This window comes from Pteropus medius, unplaced genomic scaffold (genome assembly GCF_902729225.1).
Source record: "Pteropus medius unplaced genomic scaffold, Ma_sr-lr_union100, whole genome shotgun sequence".
NCBI classification, from domain to species: domain Eukaryota; kingdom Metazoa; phylum Chordata; class Mammalia; order Chiroptera; family Pteropodidae; genus Pteropus; species Pteropus medius.
The window spans coordinates 28,366,371-28,388,160 of NW_024350319.1; the positions used below are offsets into that span (position 1 = coordinate 28,366,371).

Sequence of the window (21,790 nt, forward strand, 5' to 3'; positions counted from 1 at the left end):
AATAATAGACTGATATTCAGCTCAAATTATCATTGCTACAAATAACACTATAGGGCATTCTTCATCGTAGACCATTATCTTAATTAAGTAACATTCAAGGTCAATTTGGGTAAAATAAAATCATTTGTATAATGACATCTCTCCACTGTTCTTTTAGAGTCCTTGTCATCAATAGCTAAATTTTGTTTAGATTTTCTAGATATCTTGCAGTTTAAGAAATGTCTGCTACTCCTCTTCTCAGCTGTTGGGTTTTACATGCCCTAGATCTCCAAATGTTAATAAATGCAGAAAAGAAGCAGAATTTCACAATCATGGCCTCTCCAACTTCTTGAATCTTAGAGAAGTTGTTGCATAAACATAAATATTATCTATTTCTACAAAACTACATTACATTGTAGGAATATACAACTTCTAGAAAGTATGAGTTATGGGCTCAAAAATAAGCTGATAAGTCAATAATTTAAATCATGATTTCTTCTGTTCTTTCGACATAGTGTTACTGCAGAAAGTAATGGGAATTATAAAGCAGCAAAATCATGGGAAAAAATTTCCATGAGATGAGGCCAAAAGGTATCCTCTTAAATGAAGTGAAAGTCTATAGAAACACATGAGCACTTCCCAAATTATTTCAGTGGAATCTGAAAAGGATCAGCCCCAGAAAGAAGTCCACTCTGGTTCTGGACAAGTTGCTTAGCTATTTCTGTTCTCACTCGAAAAACAAAAACAAATAAAAAACTAGACAGAAGAGAGTCGAGGGTTTGAATGATAAAATCATTTGCCGTGTTTTTAATAATAAGACACAGGGGCAGCATATTTTAAAGGCAGATAGTCACATCCCATTTAAACCTTTCTGCTCATTTCTTGCTTACAGGAAGCAACACTATAATTCACATAGGCTTGTGTATCTACCGAGACAGCTCCTTCAGATCAATCTGCATTTTAGAATGCAGCAATATGACAGATCTTTAATAATTTTTATTAAAATTCCTTTTGCAACATTTAAGCAAGGAGAATATTCAAAAGTGTGTATGGATTTATGCCGACTTTTTGATTCAATAATTAAGAATAAAGATTAAAAAGATTATCGAACAAGTTATAAAATTAAAATCTGTTAAATATTAACTGGCTCTTAAAAATATTAATCATTATCCTGAGTGGACAGGAGTATGACCTTATAGGAAGTTAGCTGAGGTCAAGACTGTAGAGCTTATCTGTCTGTAACCTCCTCCACAAAGGACAGCTTGGGTTTTATAATACCGAGATCATCTGCCCTGTCCATTTGAATGTGGAATTATTGCCTTATTTTAGGATTTCTTGGGTTCATTTACAAAACTGTTTTAATCAGCTTTTCTTTATAGCCAAAAAACACCTGCATTTTGCAACACAAAATTATGATTCTCTGTATTTTCCACTTCATACTCAGGTTTCCTTCTTACTTCTTTCAGAAAGACCCTGTAAAAAACTCAGAAGGACAAATGAAGTCTACAGTGTCTATCAATGCACAGTTTACTAATGTCCCTGCATTTTTTTTAATCTCAGGAGGCTACTTACATTTTTATAATTTTACAAATTCTTTAAACATGCATATATTAGGTATAGGAATTCTTACATTCATTATAGCTTTCAAATCCCATGACTGTTAAAATGTTATTCATATATTTTTAAGGAAAACTCAATATTGATATCTAAAATAATGAAAAGCTTCCCATTTATTAAAAGCAAGTTTTATCTTCATTTTAATATCCTAAAATTTCCTGTGAAGATACACTGATACTTAAGAAATAAGCACATTCCTTATTAAAAAGCTGAATTTATCAGGAGTAGTGTTATTGCTTATAATTTAAAAAAATGTTGCTCAGCATTCTGTATTCACAGTTCATGAAAAGTCTGTTTTGAATTACTTTTTAGTGTTTCCAACTGCTGATATGATGTTTATGAATTCATAAAGTTATTTCAAAAATCAAATGAGTAATAAAATTTAATATTCAAGAACAATCCTGGGGAAAATTCTAGAGTCTATCAGTAGAGCAAGCATCTGATTAAATTTTGAGCACTATTGCTTGAAAGCCATTTTACTTGTGCTCTGTAAAGATTCCTTTGAATGACAGAAAAGGACCTACTTCATCCAGTCGTCGTTCAGTTCCCAGAGCCAGGAGGTTATTGTATTCCCTTTCAAGAATCTGCCTCGCCTGTTAACATCAAATAACAGTTACCATCACTGGTCACATTTAATTAAAAAAAAAGTTGAGATTACATTTAACTGAGAAAGCATTAAAAATCCTTTTTTATTTATTGTGTCTTAAGTTTTTAGTCTTCATCTGTACAAGCCATTGTAAATTTTAGCTGTAAATACAAGGTAGAGAAATTCCCTTTTGTCTGTGGACAATAAAGAAATAGCCTCATGCAAATGTCTGAGGTCAAGGGGAGCTTGGGTTTTATAATACCAAGATCATCTGCCCGGTCCATTTGAATGTGGAATTACTGACCTCACTTTAAACTTTGAAATACATAAAAATGAAATAAGAAGTGAAGTTAGACTGCCAAATTTTGATCAAGTCTATGCAGGTAGTTCTCAAACGTGGTTAATGATTACCATTTGGGAAAACTTTAGATAATTAGGATTCTTGTGCCCTATCTCTTGATACCTGATTTCTTAGGCCTGTTTTATAGGAGGCAGTATTTATTTTAATTTTTTAAGAACTCTGATGATTCAGATAATTATCCAGTTTTGGGAATCAGTGGCATCCCCAATGCTATGTGTCCGTATAATTCAGACATGTAAATAGAAATGATTGCCTCTCAGAGAAGCAGAAACTGAAGACCATCTGTGAGGGATACTATTTTGGGGAATCTGGAATTCAGGTGGGAGGTTGGACCACATAACCTCTAAATCCCTTCCTGCTTAATTTTATGATTTGGTTTTGGCTAGAAATCCAGTAGCTTGAAATTAATGCCCTAGTGACACATTTCAAAGGTTGAGCTAACTCTCATTAGGAATCATGAATACATAGACAACTATTTTTTGCCCTAAAAGTTTTGTTTATCATTACATAAACTAGGACACAGTGCAACTACAGCACAAAGGGGCTTGCCTGGGTGTTCTGTGTTGGAATCTGTAGTAATAAAGCTAAGCTGCTGTAGTCAAAGTTCTCATCCAGGGCTATAAGTGAGCCATGCACACCACTCTCAAGAATATTATTTGCATATTCTCGAAGTCCAATTGCTTGGATCCAGCGAATAACTCGATCATTGCTCCACACCAACACATCTAGGAAAAGAGGTGCATTATTTTAGGCTGTGTATTTTATATAATAAACAAAACTACTGGCTGGAATGAGCCATGGGTGTCTGGCCAGGTCAGCACTTAGGCTGATTTCTTTATCCTCTCCCTAACACACCTGCCCTGTTATGTTGCATGTATTTAATGTTCTAATAACTAACCTTTTCTACTTTTAGCCTAGAAAAAAGTTGTCATTTTAAGAATGTTTGTTACACTGAAGTGAGAGTACTTCCCTGACACAGAACTCAACGTCTCAAGGTGTTTCTTGTTTTTATTCTAAAGCTCCAGGGGTCTGTCTGAAGTTAAATGTTTTTACCACTAGATGGGGACATTTCTTATTTATGTCTTGATACACAGAGTTAGTAAAGAGCAAAATGAGAATCTAATAAAAGTCTTCATCAGAGTGGTTTTTAAACACTATTTAAATATTGCATTTAGACAAGAAGAAACTTTTTTTCATCTGAAGCAATAAATTGGAGACCAGAACAGTAAGATAGAACCAATACTAAATAGTTTGATACTTCCCTATTAATTTCTCCATTCATTATTTTTAACCACATATTAATGCAAAAATCAAGCACCCAGTCAAGTCACAAGTTGTTTTTCCTTTTAGGTTCATAAGTAGTATTTTTCTGCAGTATGAAACACTTTGAATTTTATTTTCCAAAACTAAAACCATTAGAGAAAAATATCATATATGCTTTTTTTAGACCAAAACATATCAAAGTATATTTTATCATTTTTTCCTATTTCTTCCTATTATGAGTTGACAGAATGCTACATTAATAACTCAATAACTCAAAAAATAGTCGTATGGGCCAGAATATTCTATAGAAAAGAAACAAGGAACTTAAGGAGAAATTAGAAAAAAAATTAGGTATTTTTAATCTTATAGAAAGGTAAATGAGACTCATAATTTACTATTACAGTAAAAGCAGGTTTTTCTGTTAATTTTTTTCTCTCTGAATGAAATTTATACCTTTTCCAGAAAAAATATAAAGAATACTTTGGGAAATATTCTTCAACTTCAACTGTTCATTTTCTGTCATTTAAATGATCTTCAAAAACAAGGATAGTATTTATTTTTTTGGTGGGGGGGAATATTCATATATTAAGTTTTTTGAAAGCATCACTAATTTGTCCTAATGCATTAATTTATAACCAAGTTAGCTTTTCTCGTGTATAATGTTAAAGCAATAAAGTGATGCCTCCGCTTCAAAGAGATCCTTTCTCAGTCACTATCCTTACCGCAACAATAACCAATATAATGACTATTTTCACCACGATTATTTTTATCTGATTTATTTTAGCTTTTTGTAAATGAAACCATACAATATATACTTTTGTGTCTGTGTCTTTCACTCAATATGCATTCATTTATGATGTGGCAAATAGCAGTAGCTTGTTTATTTTTATAGCTATTTAGTATTCCATTTTTTGATTATGTCATCATTTAGCCACTGTACTATTGATGAACATTTGAGTAAATTCCACTCTGAGTTATTAAGGATAGTGCTGCTTTGATTCTTACAATCTTACCTATGTATTTTGTTCATATATATAACTGTATTTATATATACACATATATATTTACACACATTTTGTTGTTGAGTAAATAACAAAAAATAGAATTGGTAAGCCATGTTTTATAAATAGATTTAACATTAGCAGATATGTTAAGTAAATTCCACTTGCACAATTTAAACCCCCGCAGCAGTGTATGAAAATTTGCACCTTAACTAATACTTTATATTTTTTCCACTTGTTTTATTTGCTTGTTTTTAGCCATTATAGTAAATTTGTGTCTTTATGGGTTGAATTGTGTCCTCCCAAAATCCATATGTTGAAGTCTGAATCCTCAGTACCTCAGAATGTACCCTTATTTGGACATTTGGTCTTTATAAAAGTAATCAAATTAAACTGAAATTATTAGAACGAGTCCTAATCCAATATGACTGTTTTCCTTCTTAAAAAAGGAAATTTGGAAATAAGACATGCACACAAGGAGACACCATGTGAAAACAAAGGATGAGATCTGGGAGACACTTCTTTAAACCAAGGAAGAGCAAGACGGGCAGCAAACCACCAGAAGGTAGGGGAGAGGCTTGGAACTGATTCTTTCTCACCACCCTCAGAAGGACCCAACACTGCTGACACTTTAACCTAACCTCCAGAACTGTGAGACAGTAAATTTCTGTTTTTAATACTCCTCATTTTTGGTACTTTGTTGCAGAAGCCCTAGCAAACTGAACATGTGGTTTTCTCATCATAGTGTTGATCTGTAACTCCCTGATATCTACGTGTTAAGCAATTTTGTATATAGCTATTGGCCATTTGGAAGTCCTCTTTTATAAGTTCCTATGAGTGTCTTTTGCTCATTTTTTAAATGTCTATCCTTTCCTTATTTATTTTTTAGAGTTCTATAGATATTCTAGATATGATTCCTTTGTTAGAGATATATTGCAAATACCTTTTCCAACTCTGAAATTTCTTTGCACTCTCTTAATTTTGTCTTTTGGTTACTATAGTTCTTAATTTAATAAATTTCAGTTTATCAGTTTTCCTTTAGGGTTAATACTTTTTTGTGTCATGTGTAAGAAATATTTGCCTATTTCAAAAGAATGTGAAGCTATTTCTCTGTAACTTTTAGAAGCCTAATTTTGTTTCATTTCATTTTATTTTTTACTTTCACATTTAAATCTACATTAATTTGAATTAATGTTCGTACATCAGGAGGCAAGGTCAATGCTCCTTAAATAAAAAAGTAAATTTTATTAATCTATTCCACCAAGATCATTATGTCTCATTTACCATAGATTTACAATAATTATTGATATAGTATTCTAAGTCCTCAAATTAATTAATTAATTTTTACTCACAATTATCTTGGCTATTCTCAGCCTTTGACTCTCAATACATATTTTGAAATCCAATATAGCTAATTTACAACTCCCCTCCCCAACTGGGTTTTTGATTAAGTTTTCATTGAATTGATAGATCCATTTTAAGATTTGATTTAATTTCCCTCAATAATTTGTTTTAATTTTATATATAGGACTCTCATAGGTCTTTCATTTTATTTAATATTTGATTTTCCTATTATATTTGTTGTTAATATCTTGTATACTAGACATATAGTTAATTTTTCTACTGAAATTTTATAGTAGACATTTTTTAGAGTATTTTTTAGTTCATAGCAAAATTGAACAAAATGTAAAAAGTTCCTTTATGCCCCTTGCTCCATTCTATGCAAGGCCTCCCCACTATAAAAATCCCTAATCATACTGGAACATTTGTTACAATCAATGAATCTGCATTAACACAAAGTCCATAATTAACATTGGGATTCATTGGATTTTGATAAATGTATGACATGAGTTCATCATTATAGTATTATATAGAGTAGTTTTTCTGCCCTAAAAATCATCCCGTGGGATGTCTATTCATTCTTCCCTCTCCCACAACTGCAGGTAACCACTGATGTCTTTACTGCCTCCACAGTTTTACCTTTTCCAGAAAACCATATAGTTGGAATCACATAATGTAGACTTTTCATATTGGCTTATTTCAGTTAGTAATATGCATTTAAGGTAACTCCATGTCTTTTCATGGCTCGATAGAGCATTTTTTAAAGCTATATTGAATTTTTATCTACAGACCTTGCTAAATTAACATATTAATTCAAATGGCATATCATTAGGTCATTTAGATTTTCCATAAATCCTTTCTAAAAATTTTTTCTTTGCTTATTGCACTGATTAGAACTTCAACTTCAATCTTGAAAAAGTGGTAGTAAAGTGCTCAATATTATACCATTAAGTCAGATGTTTATATGTTTTTAGTAGTTACTCATTATCTAATTAAGGAAATCTCTTTCTGAAAGAATTGAATTTTAATAAATTAGCTTTCTTAATTTGAGAAATTCTTGATTTTTCTTCACGCTGTTAATTTGGCCAATTACATTGATGGAATTAACTCTAAAATTCCTGGAAATGAACAATCTTTGTCATGATGTATTACTCCTTTACCTATTCCTTTATTCTGTTTGTCTGAAATTATTCTTTTTTAATGTCCTTATTAGTAATTGCTATCAGTTATGCTGGTCTCATAAAATGAAGGTAGAAGTATTTTCTCTTTTTCTAATCTTTGAAAGACTATGTATAGGATTTGTGTTATTCTCTTCCTCAAATATTTTGAAGAATTCAATGATGAAGCCATCTGGACATAACAATTTCTTTATGACAGTTTTTAAAATTGTGGCTTCAATTTTTGTAATAGTTATAGAACTATTAAGATTTTTCTCTTAAGTACCCTGTGTTTTTTCTAGGAATTTGTCTATTTCTAATTTTTCAAATACTTTGACAATTTTTTTTTCTACAATCTAACCATTTTAGTATATAAGTGATTTGTAGTTATATTGCCTTTTTATTTTTTATATTGGTCATTTGTACTTTTCCTATTTTTTTCTTAACTTTGGCAGGAGATTGTCAGTTTTATTAGTTTTTTCAAAGAACTAGCTTTGGTATTATTCATTTGCTCCATTCTGTTTGTTTTGTATTACAATAACTTCTGTTCTTATTTTTGTAATTTCCTTCTTTCCATTTTATTGAATTTTAGTTCTTTTGATAACTTCCTGAGGTGAATACATAGGTAATTAATGTGTAGCCTCTTTTCTAATTAATATAGTTGGGGCTATCATAGCTTTAATTGTAGCTCACAAGTTTTGATATGTCATTTTCATTATCATTCAGTCAAAATATTCCCCAATTTCTCTGTCATTTCTTCTTTGATTCATGGGTTGTTTAGAAGTGTATTGTTTAATAAGCAAATACTTAGAGATTTTCAAATATTTTATCCCTGCCTTTTAGTTTAATTTCAATATGTTCATATAGAGAAATAAATCTGTATATTTTGGAATTTGCAATATGTCTCAGTGTCATAGTCAATTGTGGTAAATAGTATATGTGTCCTTGAAAAGAATATGTATGCTTCAGTGTTGGATGGAATAGTTTAAAAATGTCATTAAGTTCAAGTTTTTAATCATCATTTTCAAGTCTCCTATATCTTTATTAATTTATTTTATCTACTTGTCTCATCAATTTCTGAGATTTTTAGTATCTCTCACTATGATTGTGAAAATATGTACTTCCATGTTTAGTTTGTTTTATCTCTTCATATTTTAAGTCTCTACATTAGATATGTACAAATTTGCCATATATTCACTTTTATTATTATAAAATACACATTTTATTTTTAGTTATGTTTCTTGCTTTAATGTCTATGTTCTGATATTAGAAAAACCACAGCAGCATGCTTTAGTGTTTATCTCCTCAATTTCCAACTTTTCAATGTCCCTATATTTATGGTTGTAAACAGCCTATAATAATTTTTATTTTTTCATCTTTCTTTTAGTTGGATTAGTTAGTCCATTTCCATTTAATATTATTACTAAGATATTTGAGTTTAAATCTACTATTTGTCTTATCTGTCTTTTGTTCCTTTTCTATCTTTTCTTGCCTTTTTAAAAATTATTTTATTCTACCACTCTATTAGCTTTTTATTTATACATTTTATATTATTCTTATAGCAGTCACAGTTAAAGGTTATAACATGCATCTTTGACTTGCTATAATCTACTGAAAATTAGTATGTTTATCATTCCTAGATAATGCAAGACCTTCAAAGAATTTAATTTCATTTACTCCCTTCTTGCATTATAGTTTTTATGTATTTTAATTCTATGTGAAATTTAAAGCTCACAGATATTATTATTATTGTTTTTATTATTATTAAATTTTCCCATATAGTCCTCCTGTTCTCATATTGTAAGTATTTCAAACCTTTTCTGTTTGATCATTTTCTTTCTGCCTGAATAACTCGTTCTAATATTTCTTTTGTCTTTGGATTTTCTGGTAAGGTAATCTCTCAGACTTTGTCTGAAAATGTATTTTTTTCCTTTTTTAAAAAAATTAAGTTTAGTGGGGTAACATTGGTTAATACAATTATATAAATTTTCAGGTGTACATTATAATTTGACATCTGTATATTCTATTTTCTTATATTTTACCCAAAGTCCAGTTTCTTTTAGCTACCACATATTTGATCTCCTTTACCCACTTCACCCTCCAGCTACTCCCTTATATTTCTATATTTGTTACTCCTTTACCTTATCCTTCCCCTCTTTTAGCCCCCTACCCCCTAGTAACCACTAGTCTATAGTCCATGTCCATAGTCTCTGTTTGTTTGTCCTTTTTGACAAGGGCCTATTATCCAAAATATACAAATAACTCATACAACTCAATAACAACGAAAAAACGATCCAATAAAAAAATAGGCCGAGGACATGAACAGACACTTCTCCCTAGAGGACATACAAATGGCCAACAAATATATGAAAAGACGCTCAACATTTCTAGCTGTTAGGGAAATGCAAATCAAAACCACAATGAGATAATATCTCACACCTGTTAGAACAGCTATAATCAACAAGACACGTAATAACAAATGTTGGAGAGGATACGGAGAAAAAGTCCCACACTGATGGTGGGACTGCAATTCGGTCCAGCCACTATGGAAAACAGTATGGAGGTTCCTCAAAAAACTAAGAATTATTCTACCATATGATCCAGCAATCCCTCTACTGGGTATTTACCCAAAAGACTTGAAAATGTAATAATTTTGCTTTTAATATTGATGAACATACAGTTATAAACTTTTAGGTAAGAAGGTTTCAAGCAACATTTTAAGGATGTCATTTCATTTTCCTCTGGCATTATTTTAGTTATGGAGACAGATTTCTCATGCTGCTCTTTTGAAAGTATTGCAGAGTTTGCTCTGGCAGATCGTAAGGGTGTTTTTTTTTGGCCTTTTTTGGGTTATGGTTTTCAGCAGCTTTACTAGAATGTGTCTATATTTTCCTCTGCTCACCCCCATTCTTTTAAATCTTGCTTGGCATGTATGGAGTATCTTGAATTTGCTGCTCATTTTCATTCATTTGTTGTTGCATTTTTTTCTCTCTAAATCTCCACTAGTGTCTTTGCAAATATTTTTTCTTCCTCATTCTCTCTTACCTCTCTTACTCGGATTCCAGTTACATCTATATTAGACTCCTTGCTACATCTGATATGACTCTAATAATCTATTTTATATCATTCCTCTTTTTGTTTTCATGTTTCAGGCCAAGTATTTTCAAGTGATGTCTTTTATTTCACTAAACTTCTCTTTTACTGTTAAACTACCTGTTGAGTCCTTAATTTCAATTTTAAACTTTTTGCTTCATCAAATTTTCATTTGATCATTTCTTAACATATTGATTCTAGCTATATATATGTATGTGTGTGTGTGTGTGTGTATATATATATATATTTTTTTTTTCCATTTTGTCACTTATTTTCTTAACACATTAATCACAATTGTTTTAAAGTCTATGTGTGAAAAAAAATTATTCAGGTCCACCTGTGAGTATGTTCCTATTTTTTTCTTGGTTTCCTTATTTTGCCCCAATATTTTACATGTCTATTTTTTTTTTTATTGAATCACAGACTTTATGATTGAAAATGTCTTGAGAGGAAAGTTGTGTAAAATGTCAGATTTACTTATTTTCTTTTTCTCTAGGATCTTGGTTCCTCAGGGCATGGCAGCTTTGGCACCTCTAAATAATAATTTTCCCTCTCTGCTCTGTGAGATTTTTATGATTTCACTCACAGCTACTCATCATATAGAGTTGTCTGTGTTTAATCATAGTGAATCATAGCAGTTTTTTCTCAGGGCTACCGTCTAACCGGCGACTGCCAAATACTAATATTATATTTGACGTAGGGCCAAATGGGTAATTCCTCTCCTTTATATCTATATATGAAGCATTCCATGTGGTGAAACCAAGCATAATAAAAACTAATTGAAAAAAATACTTCAGAAAGAAAAATAGAAAGTAGTATCCCATGTGTAAAATCTTTGTGTGTTAAAACATCCATTCTTTGTTAAGCCAAGCACAGACTTCCTTCTGGAGTCTTTCTTTGGCTAGTTAGCTCCCAGATTTCACTTTAACTGAACAACAATAACTGAGAAGAACTTGTAATTTTCTGGGGCCCCTAAATAAAGTAAAATTAAACAACTCAATATTAATAATGGAAAAACACTTTCTTGCACTTAAGTAATGAGTCAGATGAAGTGTTACAAGAAAGCCAGTGTATATCTACTCTTTGATGAACCATGTATAGAAAACTATTCTTGACAAATTACCACATGCATTCAAGCCCATTCTGCTAAGACTAATGCACTGTCCAGAAACTGACAAAGATTAAAGTAATTTATGACATTTTTTATCACAAATAAAATTATAGAAGTCTAAGATAGATGATCTTAAATACAGAACAAAACTGTGTTAAGCTTAAATATGGAAGAAAGGGTAACATGTAATATATACTATTTTCATATCTAAAGTAAGACCCAAAGAAAGTGAAGCTGAAAACAAAGAGATTCATGCCTAACTTTAAACAATTAATGTATAAACAAACACCTATTGAATTTGATGAAATGCTTCCCACATATTGATTCGTAGGAAACAGTAAACGGACATGTTACTAAATAGTTTATTTTGCTTGTACTCAAAACTTTCCTCAAAAATATTTGGTTACATTTCCTTCAATGAGCCTTTTTTTCCCTTTATAAAATATAAATGGACATTTATAAACAAACTGATGATTTTTTACCAAAAAAGGCCTGTAGATACTTATATCTTATACTCAAAGATTAAATGTTCCTTCAATAACGAAAAGAAAAAATAAAGTGATCACTAATAAATAAGGATAGCCTATGTTATTCTTTTTAAATAATTCTTTTCTCTGTATAGTAAGGTATTTCTCAACATTTAGGGAGTTAATTATTAAATATAATACTTTTGCCATAAATCTAGTAGAGAGTATCTTTTCTTATCATTCAAATCAATCATTTTTGTACACATTACAGTTTCAGCAGTTAGTAATTCTTCTAAAATTATTCCTACCTAAAATTATTAATGGACTAGTCTCATTTATAGGGGTAAAATTCCTATGTAACTTTCATACAAAATCCCTATGTAATTTCTATAACTATATTACACAAATAAAATTTCTGGGCACTGAAATAAAATTCAAATGATATAAGCCAAAGATAAACTACCAGAAATAAATTATATACCATGTTTCCCTGAATCATAATGAGAATGTTCTATTAAAAGTTTGACAAAAATATCTACATGGAGGCATGTTTAGAACAAACAGAATGTATAATTAATAGGTACAGAGGAATAAATCTCAATTAAAAAAATCATGACTATTCCCCAAATGAAATATTTACTTTATAAAATGATGAAATTCTTTTCTGTGTTTTAATCATAAAAGTAATGAAAAAGAAATAATGATGTCACTATTCTAGTCAAATATTTGTTACTTAATGTTCAGTGTAACACACACGGCACTTTAGATTCATAAAAATGAAAGCTAAAAACTTGAGAAAAAAGGCATTCAATATGAAAGGAAGACATTATTACCTTTTATTTCATGTTGGCTTGCTTCTCGTCTTCTTTCTAGTTCTTTTCTGTCATAATTCAACCTTTTTAAGCACATAATTCCATACTGTAAACTTGTTCTGTTATTTTTTTAAAAAGAAAAAGCAGATTGAATTTACTCAGCAGATGAAGAATATTCTTTAAGTATAGTCAACACTACATACTACTTCTTAGGGCAACAGGTTAATAAATTGCATTTGTAACTAAGTCCTTTAGTATTGGAGGAAAATAAAATTGTAATTATTTTAACTGAGCACACAGTGTTTGTAAAGAGTAAAAAAAAATTCAAAATGAGAAAACTATAGTCTTGAAAATAATAATGGATTATGTTATTCATCCATTTGTCTTTGTCTTCCATTATGCTATTTTGATACTATTTGTAAACAAATGAATATTTTATTAATTTGAAAAGAATTTAAATACCATTATTATGGAGATAGGAAAGAATATATAAAAAACGGATACTCTCTTTTAAAGCTGATGAGAACAATAATATGAAAAGGTGAATAAGTTAAGTAATAACATAGAGAAACAAACACCAAAATGAATAGCCACCAACACTAAATCATACAGAATCATGTGAAAGGAACAAATAAATCAGCAGACATTGAAACTCTAGAAAGGATATGTAGAAAAGCAGAAAATTGACTGATCATTAAATGATCAGGTGCAAAGAAAGGGTTATTAAAGAAAATGGAGCATAATAATTATGGGGATTGCGTATAAAAACTTAAATGTGTGGTGATAGTGAGACAAGCTGTCCTGAGTTGAAATTCATGCTAGGAAGTCAGGAGGAATACAATTACATATACAGAGTGGAGTTATATTAAGGAAACCTTACATTCAGTGTAAGTGTGGAATACATCCAGGTGATAAAGAATTATTGGGTAATTTTCACAGGAGAATGAAAGACAATAAAATTTTCCCCTCTTTAATTCCCACCCACCCCCCAACGTCCACCCCTGACCTACAGATGTTGTCGTCTCCCCTTAAGAACTGGATCTCTGAAGGTGGGGCGTCTCCTCCCATGTGCTAGCAGCACGCACCCAGGGCCTGGCACACTGGGAGTATGGTTCATCGCTCCACCTGGGGCACAAACCCAGGACCTTCTGCATGTAAAGCAGAAGTGCTAACCACTACACTATGGAGCCACCCAGACAATAAAAAAATTTAATTTAAGAAAGAATAATCTGGTAGCAAAATAGGAGATGGGAAAAATAGGTAATGCTAAGGGACGAGGAAATCAATTACAGTGTCAATGTTGCCAAAATAATGGTCACAACAAAGACAATAGCCACGAGCATAAAAAGAAAATCCATAAAATAGATGTTCAAAGAGAAGAAGGAAGAAGTCTTGGTGATATTAGATAAAAAGGATGTCGAAGAGTATAATAGGAAAAAAGAATTTCTAGGCTTCAAGAGTAAAGAGCATTGATTATTAGTGATTTCTTGGTCATTTAGAAATACCCACAACTTTAAAGAGACACACTGGCCATATACACAGGTTACTTCTGAGTGTTAGTTGTAATTCTAAGCCCTACACTTTAATAGTGTGTTGAGCTTAAATATTTCAGAATTAGAGGAAAATAAAAAGAAATCTGCATTAAGTGGGTGTTATGGGATGAATTATGTTCTCCCAAATTCATGTATTTAAATCCTAACATGTAGTACTTCAGAACTTGACTGTATTTGGAGATAGGGTCTTAAAAAAGGTATTCAAGTTAAAATAAAGCCATTAGGTAGGCCTTAATTCTGCCTGACTGGTATCCTCATAAGAAGAGGAAATTTGGACACAGATAGAAACTAGGGAAGCACACACAAAGAAGAAAGACCATGTGAAGATAGCATGGGAAAGTGGCCATCTGCAAACCAAGAAGAAACCAATCCTGATGGCACCTTGATCTTGGATTTCATGATTCCAGAACTGGGAGAAAATAAATATTTGTTGTTTAAGCCACCAAATCTGTGGTATTTTGCTATGGCAGGCCCAGCAAACTAATTCAGTGGGATACCATATAATGCTGATATAATAACACCATAGATATTAAGCAGCTTGAGATTAAATCATTGGCTCTTGGTGAGTTTCTGCCAAGTTTTTACATGTAATATAAAATTTATGCTATAAGAACGGTATATATTATTTTAATAATGTCTGTCAGATGGTAAATGGGCTGTAAAGACAAGGAGATGCAGCATGCAATTGGGTACAACTTTCTTCAAGTAGGGCTAAGCATAGCATAAAGATGAAGCTTGTGTATTTCCCAGAACAAACAAGAACCCTGACATTTGAATAATTTTTATTATTTTTAAAAAAAGAAATCTTGATTTTCGAAATAATCATTCCTACCATGACAATAAAGTGATTAAAAGCAGACCTAGTGAAGAATGGGAAAAAGCACAAGTGTGCCATTAAAACTAGTATTCAAAAGTTTAATGCAACCACACAAAATGTGAGGGCCTGAATGTTTAGTGACAGAGAACTCACTACCTAAAATATGTATGCTATAGGACTATCGAGAGCGATACAAAGTTGTTTTTTCTGTTGAACATAAATCACTCACCTGAATATCTACACCTACTTGAACTCGAAAAGTACATGTTCAACAGAGCATGTACTTATTTTTCCCTCACATAATTATATTACAACATAAGAAAACCTATTTGAAGTCTTCTCATAACCAAGCTAAATCTTTAATTTCTTCAGTCCTTACACCAGACTTATACCTTTTTATTAATAACAATTTAATATCAATAAATTAACACAATTTCTGATCATCTTCTTACCATATGGTAAGGCTATCATTCTGCTTGCCAATAAACCTAATCCAAATATTCCTTGTCAAGCCATTAACCAAAACTGAGAGATTTGTGTCAACTATAAATCACATATCTTTTTCACTTGAACTGTTTTTAAACCATGGATTGCCCATCTAGCATCTTAATGGTTTTAAAAACTGTTATATTTATCCACTAAATTTAATCCAAGTGTAAATAACTGTATTAAAATTCAAAATAGCTCTATAAATTTGATTAAAGATCCCTAATTATTATCTTTTTATCTAATTTTTATATCATCATATCTGACTTTCATACCATTTTTATTTCAGTCCCTAATTAAATGTTGGGCAGGATGTGACCAAATAGTTTCCAAGCCAAAACCATCTAGATCTTATTAATTTATCATCATAATCAATTATATATGAAACAATCATAATCCAACTGACAATTTTTCACATAATCTACAGAAATATAAGGCTACAATATAATAATTATGACATGTTATTACAAGTCTTTTGTTAGCCCTTAGATTGTAAAGAATTTGAACAATGAAGTTGCATTTTATTCATCTATGTTCTCACAGCGTCTCGCAACCCATTTTTTCCCTTAAAATTAATGTACAAATAAGCAAATATACTAAAAGATACAAAACACAAAGTGTTTTTCAGAGAATTCCTTCTCAAAATTTTTTCTCCTATATCCTTAAATTACATAATTCATACCAATATAATATTTAGAGTTGAAACTGACTTAATTTTATTATTAACAAATAATTTTCTAATATAAACACATACACAGATACAAATCACAACACGGGGTTTCCTAAAGTTACAGAAACAAACATTTATGTTGCATGAGAGTTTTACAAATGTACAGTTTTATAAGCTTTGGGCATATAATATGCACACAGCTCTACATTCGATCGTCCCTGCAATTTGCTGTATGCAAATATTTTGCCAAGTAGATATAGACAGAGGTTTTGAATAGCACATGTGCTCTTCCTTAAACATCTCTTTTTGTTCTAGTGATATACATTATTTATTGTTTTACTTTATTACGCTTTGTATAAAACCTACCGATGGAAACTATCCACCATTTTTAAATGGACACGGAGATCCTTTTTTGTTAGGTGATCTAACATTCTTGCATCTACCAAGCATTCCATAAAATAACTTCTGTATTGAGGTAACCCCAGGCTGGGAAGCCATTCATTTCCAATCCACTCGTGGTTCATATCTCCATATGCCAGGGTCTGTAGAAAAACCGGACACTAGAATTGTTTTATAGCAGTCAAGTTTCTGAGCCAGTAAAATGAGTTGGTAATTGGAGGATATTGTCTATTATTATAACAGATATTTAATTACTATCATATATGGAAATAAAGCAGAAATAATATTTGATTTACTTTGGTACAAAATGGAACTCTGTGTAGATGTTATCAAGGTACTTGCCTACAGAAAACGATTATATTCACTTTATATTCTCAAATGGAATTACATTGTATACAAATATACATTTGTAATAAAAATGTACTAATTAATGTAATATAATGTAAAAATTAATGGTATATATGAATGCTGAGCTTAAAGGTTCTTTATATAAATAGGTTAATTTAATTTATTTTATTTTTATCTGTCAACTAATACTTCGCCATTTCCTTCTCTTCAATGTTATTACCATTGGTACAGCGTAATGGCAAATCTTGATGTGAAAATAAGAACCTCAGTAAAGGAATAAAGAAAGGAGAGCAACAAGGCTAGAGAGACAGAATGCTAAAGCTCTACATGGACGTTACTGTTACCTAGTGAAGCATGCAGTCATATTCCATAAATATCACAGGAAAGAATCAGTCTGTTTTAGAAATCAATCAATATAGACTGTACTTAAGGAAGCAGGGCATAATCAAAAACCAAGGATGATAATGTAATTCTTTAATATAACGATATGAGCTGACCTTACCAAATACTGTTCATTAACAGTGAAAATGAAAGCAGAATCTACCATCACTTCTAAAGCAATTTTTAAAAAAGATTATTGCTCTATTAATTTGAGAGTGTTTTGTCCTTATTAAATTACACATTCACAATTATAATTATATATTTGTAATGAAAATCTAGGTTCTCTGCTTCTTTTGTGTGTGTTTTTAAAAATGAAATTTTTACCAAAGTCAAAACCTAATGCAACCCTAATTTACTGAATGTTTAAATATTGGTCCTAGTAATAACTACCAAAATATTTCCTTATAGTTAAAGGTTTGAATCACATTAACTATAATATACTATGGTCATGAGCCACCTAATGATGGGGATATTTTGAGAAATGTGTCCTTAGGCAATTTCATTGTTATGCGAACATCATAGAGTGTACTTAAACAAACCTGGATGGTGTAGCCTGTTACATATCTAGGCTATATGGTATACCATGTCATATATGTGGTATGTCATTAACTAAAGTGTCATTATGCAGCGCATGACTGTAATTCTTTCAGTTATACAACATGTGGAAATGCTCAAAATGCATAACTTCCTTGCAAACATACATATTTGTTCAAAGCACAAGAGCGTATCTTGTATTGCTATCTCACTAAATGGGAGTAACTTCTGACTTGTAGTTGCAATGCTGACAACGTTCCTCCAACCCCAATCCTCACACATTTTCTGTTATATTTTAAAGCATAGTGATTCCAAATCACGTTTTTGTAAATCCTTCCCACCTTATATCTAACTTGAATGATTCCTGTTTAAAGACATTCAGGGATGATTTCAGAGAAATTTAAGTTATAGTTCATTCTTTTGAAGAAGAAAGGAAATTTTCCTTTAAAAAGAGGCTAGACATGAAATGATAATCATCTTTTCTGTGAAATATGGTGTTTTAAAAAGTTAGATAATTAAACATAAGTTCAAATATACATATTAGCCTAATCTTAAGCTAAATGAAGATTTATAATATTATGACATACAACAGTTTTTTATTTTATATCCTCAGAGCATACTAATGATATTCATTGTTTTAAAGCATATGAATTTCCTACCTGGGCCCAGCTTCCTTCCTCAGATTCTTTCTGTGTTAGCAGCAGGGAATGATTAATAAAGCAGATAAGCATAAATTAATCTCAAATAAATACAGTAAAATTTTTGTAGCAGAAGCAAAATTGTTATTGAAAATGTTAATTATGACATAGGCAGCTAAACACACAGATTCTTATTCAGATCTATAGTAATCAATTTAGCAGTTCTAGGACAGTTACATAGTTTTTAATTAATTCTAATTAAACACACTCATATGACATATGGATTTTCATGATACATTTGGTCTGGTAATTGTAAACCTTTTTTAATTCTTAAAAAGTGTGTAAATTTCCAAATGTAATTAAATTATAATAAAAATTTCTGAACATATGCATGCAAATATATAATACACAAATGTGTATAGTATTCATGTATTATATATTTTATATGTGTATACTCTACAATACACCTAGGCTATATGGTAGACCATGCTGTATATGAATGTATACAAAGTTTGTCGTTATGTATACACACTCATACACACACATGTGAGAAATCTTATAGAAAATAAATTGAAGTGGAAAAAGTAGCTGCATCTCTCTAACAAAGTTTTGTGGTGATCAAATAGATTTCAATAACAGCCAACAAACAAGCAAAACTAAAAGACAAAATCGAACGCAATAAGCTAAACCAGAAATGTAAGTAACATTGACATTTTTATCTATCACAAACTAGATAATCAATTTTTCAAGCCGAGATAAAACTGAAAGGGTATTAAAGTTTTAAAAAGTTGCTGAGGATAAAATGCATGTCATCTCCAACTTTGTAACTTAAAATTTAAAATGGCTATATATATTTTTAAAGTGGACAATTACAATCAGAGCCGCAAGAATTTCTTTAAGCCTGTGCTTTGAATACCAAATGAACAGAATATATATTTTTTTGTGAGTGTGGAGAGGTCAAGCTCTGTATCTGAGATGGTAAAGTACAAGAAACTAAATAATTATATTAAAAACTAGTATTCAATCTGAACTTTTCTATTACGAGTTTAATTGGGTTTGGTAATATATATTACCTATGAATGTGCCTAATATTAAGTGATATTTGTTACCAATGTTGAAAAATGAATAAAAAATTGTTATTAAATTATTGTTATTTGCATATTACAGATATGATATCAACTACAATATAACAATCTAGCACTGTTTCCTTTAAAAATGTCCAAGTTATCATAACAAAATAAAATAAAACCATAATAAAAACTGTTATCGCTGCATATCACTATGTAAATGTACCCCATTACTTTCATTTATAGTAAATAAAATAGGTTTTTCATCCACATAGCAGCAAAATAACTTTCCTCACGTTCAACAGGGCTGTAAAGACTAACCGTTTTCGTTGGAGCTGCAAGATTTTCCATTTCTTCATGGGTCACCCAAACGTTGCCTGAAGGCTAGTGAGGAGGCCCAGAGGGAAGCAGCAGGATCCAGGGAGGGGAGCAGTGGTAAAGAAGAAAGGCAGCACCACTGTGAATTAACAGCACCACACCAACACGACAGTGCTCCTGCCTCTACAGCATGCACGAGAGAGACAGCATTGCTGGTTTGTTCATAGCTCCCTTTTTCTTCTACTTAAAAAGATTAAATAGAAAGAGGTATGCTGTGAAGCTCATGTGAGATAGATTTTAAATGACACTTCTGTGCTTCTGAATTAGGAAAAAGGCTTAATCAAAATTTGTATTTCAAAGGTATGTGGCTATTAGATCCATTATTTGTAATCATGGAGAACTGATTACAGTTGATCTGTAGAAGAGTGTATTTTTATTTTTTCTTCAGAAAACAAAAGTGCATGTGCTTTGTTGTGTTATTACCAATATTTGATCCACAGAGTTTGGAGTCTTCGATGTCCTTGGAAAGAGAAAATTGGTCGTCAATACAAAGCTGAAAGCATTGTCATTACCTGTCTGGAAACCAATGTCAGCTTTTCCCAAATGTGTTCTTCCTTTTACAATTCAGTAAACATGTTTTTTTTTTTCCTATTCTTATAGAGGAAAAAGAAGTGAAATCCTATTTTTGATTTAATAAAAGGTATTTTTCAGCCTCACTGAATACTGTCAGAAATTACAAAACCTAAGTTTTCTAAGTTTTCAGCAGTCTCCTATACCATTATAGAGAACATGATGTAAAAGAAAATTTTCTCTCTAGCAGGCACTATTCTATTCTGATATCTCGTTTACTTTCTAAATGAAACAACCCATGACATTTATTCTATACATTTAATAATGTACAATTTCTAAACCAAAGTCCATGTGGTAACATAAAGATCAAGCACATCATTGATGGTAATGACCATTGGGAACCACTTCTCATCAACTTCTACCACTTCATTGAGAAGTCTTTACAGACTTTACAAGGTTGTCCGAGTACATCAATCCTATAGTTACAACGGAATTTACAACCTACTTATTGCTTGTTGCTTGCTCTGGAAGGGGTATAGTTTTAAAAAACTGATGGTTGATACCCTAACATGTTACCACCATCATTCTCTTTGGCCTTTTCTACCATTCACATAAGTACCATGTTTGATTTTCCTTCTATCATAAATAATACAATTTAATATAATTTAAAAAGTTACTACATACAAAATAAAATGATGAATATAATTCAATATAAGAGGAATTTCATACATAAGAAAATTACTTATATATATAACTGAGTAACAAAAGGGAGTTGAGTTGTAAATATTCATAATTATAAGTAAATCACTTGGGCATAAAAAATCCCCCCAAATAGGCATATATATGTACAGAATTCTCATTCTTCTACCATTTGGAAAAAAAAGTATATCTGATTTTTTTCCTATAAGATAAAACTGCATACACCTGTAAAATATATTTAGAATACAGAAGTCATCCGTCATTAAAAGCCTTTCCCCACTACTCCCAGTTTTTGGGAATGATGCTTATTATAAACAGAAAGTTGTGTATAAATACAACTTCATATTTATATTACATTACATATAAATACAAATTTAATCATTAAATCATTTGGAAAAAATTGCTTTTATTGACTGCATGAGGAGCGTGCTATGCTAAAAAGAACTTTATACTCATCTGTCACATTCTCTTTGTACTCAGTAGTTACTTTGCCCTAGTGCCTATATTGTTTTCGAAGTGAGC

At 31.0% G+C, this 21,790-nt stretch overlaps 1 protein-coding gene across 5 annotated transcripts in view; it reads right to left on the minus strand.

Annotated features, from left to right (window-relative positions):
- PPFIA2 (PPFI scaffold protein A2) overlaps positions 1–21,790 on the minus strand; it is a 418,570-nt gene that overhangs the window by 5,732 nt on the left and 391,048 nt on the right. For all 5 annotated transcript variants that reach the window (XM_039838929.1, XM_039838927.1, XM_039838928.1 and 2 more), the window contains 6 exons: positions 20,003–20,065; positions 18,636–18,665; positions 16,681–16,874; positions 12,810–12,907; positions 3,093–3,268; positions 2,121–2,189 (listed from right to left, as the gene is read on the minus strand). In XM_039838929.1, coding sequence (XP_039694863.1) covers positions 2,121–2,189; positions 3,093–3,268; positions 12,810–12,907; positions 16,681–16,874; positions 18,636–18,665; positions 20,003–20,065 — 630 coding nt within the window. The remainder of the gene's footprint in view (positions 1–2,120; positions 2,190–3,092; positions 3,269–12,809; positions 12,908–16,680; positions 16,875–18,635; positions 18,666–20,002; positions 20,066–21,790) is intronic.